General features: G+C 42.5%; 1 protein-coding gene across 1 annotated transcript in view; it reads left to right on the forward strand.

The window, feature by feature from the left end:
* LOC144123515 (uncharacterized) overlaps window positions 1–2,010 on the forward strand; it is a 12,381-nt gene extending 10,371 nt beyond the window's left edge. The window contains exons 3-5 of the mRNA XM_077656332.1: window positions 716–783; window positions 1,297–1,383; window positions 1,850–2,010. Coding sequence (XP_077512458.1) covers window positions 716–783; window positions 1,297–1,383; window positions 1,850–1,974 — 280 coding nt within the window. The 3' untranslated portion in view covers window positions 1,975–2,010. The remainder of the gene's footprint in view (window positions 1–715; window positions 784–1,296; window positions 1,384–1,849) is intronic.
* Window positions 2,011–2,461: the final 451 nt, after the last annotated feature.

Consider the following 2,461-nt stretch of genomic DNA (forward strand, 5'->3'; position numbering starts at 1 on the left):
TAATCATATCAGTTTTTAGAATTTTGAAAACGCGGTTACCCTCGGCGTTTTAGCCCGTCAAATTGTGGCTATCTCGACGACTTACATGAACTGGAGAGGTCGCTTCACCTGCAAGCCTCTCGAAAGCGCATGTATTTTTGCGCGATGCAGCCAAAATTTGTTAGGTCACAGCGCCGAGGGCCATCTGGTTTTAAAAATTCTAAAAATTAATATTGATGTTCCTTACTGTGGGCTACAAGCCTCAATAATTGTGGACCATAACAGTAATAGATAAAAGTTAATTTATTATTAGCTGCCTCCTAGATAGCACGTATCAGCTATTTTCTACTGTACTACACCGCTGACCATGCCCTGCCGAAAAAAAGCGATCATGCGAATTCACAAAGCCCATTTTAAAAAATCGTGGAAAGTCTGGTTTTGCCCAGTGGCACGTCTCCAAAATCTGGCTGCTATGATTTCGCTATATTCTGTACCCTAGCTTTCTTTCTTCAATGTCATTTGCACGTAGGCGCAAAGCCCACAAGCGTGTTCATTGCCTATTCCTTTTTCTTTACGCTGAAGAGAAAATATCACCCTCAAGTTCAAGTCATAAAGTAATACGGTGGACACGTTTTATTTTCATACATTTCAAAAGTAAATGCGAAATACTGTAAAATAAAGCACCCTTTAGGTAATTACATTTTTATTGCGACTGGATTTTTCACCTTCGTTTCAGGACCAACATTACTTTCCATTTAAAGCCTGGAGCAACGCCAGAAAAGGCCGACTACCTTTTGGACGACTGTAAGCATCAAGTTTGAACCCCTCACTTTTAAACACAAGGTGCACTCGATATTTTACTTTCGCAGGGTGACATTATTCATCAAGAATGTTATTGCTTAAATAGAATAAGACGCAACATAGACGACACGAAGAACCAAACCACGAACACCAACTCCTGATGTGGCGCCTTAGTCTAATTAAGCATGTGAAACGACCGCCCATAGACATATCATGCTCGAACAAATTTTGAGGCTTCCCGTAAGTTGTGCTTTTTTTTAATAGAATGTAAATACGCCACTTTTTATAGATACATTTCGTGAGCACATTGTTTAAGGCAGCGCCAAGTTAAGGTAGCACATCTGTGCCGGGCTGATAAGCATTTCTTTACTCTGAGGTCGGTAGGCGTAAGCAGGAGACACTATGTTCATAGTCGTTATGATATAGTGGCCTGTTTCAAAGGCCAGAGCAGTGACTCGGAATGCAGCTGCTACTCAGGAGTGATTTAAGAGCGCTCTCGTTTTCAACACCCTGCAGCTGATGGCCCCTGGAGGACTGCCGATTTCCTTTATTCGGATTACAAAGACTGCGTCGTTGTTGATGTTCCCTACAAGGATACAGAACGTAAGTAACGACACTGCAATTGTACGCCGTTCAAGATTAGACTTCTATCTCCAAGTTTTGCGCTGTCATACACCATAGTAGGGAGCTTAATCTTCATTTCGCCTTAGTTATCCTCTCATGAAACGGCCTGTAGCCGCTTACTTAACAGGCATGGTATGTATGATAATTAGGGTGTGCGTGCTCTCGTGCGCTTTATTTCACTTTATTGGAAAGTTCACACCAATAGAGAAAGTCATAGTTCACTAGTCGAACATGTTAACAAGGCATAACTAGCGCTGCAGGGACGTAAGAGAGCATGAAATGATTGTAAATGAAGTGAAAACCGTACGTTAACTCTGTTTATTGGTTTGAAGGTTTTCCAGAAGAGTACTAACGCGAAAAATCAAGTCAGAACAGCCACCAATTTCTGTACGCCCATTGATGTGTGCAAACATCACACCCGCATTATTTTTTTCTTCCACAACAGAGTGCGGGTTGTGGGTGATACCACAAGTCAAGGATGACGTGCCACAGAAGTGCACAGACGAGTTCAAGGACATCTGCGACTTCGGAGTCGTAGCTTACGACAAGGACAGCTGCGGCGAAATATAGAAAGCCATCGTGCTTTGCAACTTTCAACGATACCCCATTGAAGACTTTTGCTTGATATTTCCCTCGGCAGTCTGTCCGAATAATTCAAATAAAGGTGGTGGTGAGACTTATTGGGGCATCTTAGTACTGACGTTAACTGAACTGAATTTCGCTGAACAGAAATATGTAAAGGCAGTTATGTGATTCCTCCTCTGATGCTGGTGAAGAAGAGCGCAAATATTTAGCGAGGAGGCCAGGCAGAAAATATGACCTCGAGAACTGCTGACTCTTAAATGCGTTGAGAACAATAACGGAAGAAGCTCCGGGTTACACTTGAGCAGCACCTCGTGTCGGGCTAGTTTCGTGATATCTTCTTAAAAACGAAAGGAACTAGTTGCTAGTAGAAAAGTTAACACAAACTGGGCAACTCGAGAAAGGAAACTGGAAGATCGAAGTGCACAACTTATTTCAGAGCGCAAGCAATGCATGGGTCACAACAAAAAAAGCC

Source organism: Amblyomma americanum, chromosome 3, assembly GCF_052857255.1.
Source record: "Amblyomma americanum isolate KBUSLIRL-KWMA chromosome 3, ASM5285725v1, whole genome shotgun sequence".
NCBI lineage: Eukaryota > Metazoa > Arthropoda > Arachnida > Ixodida > Ixodidae > Amblyomma > Amblyomma americanum.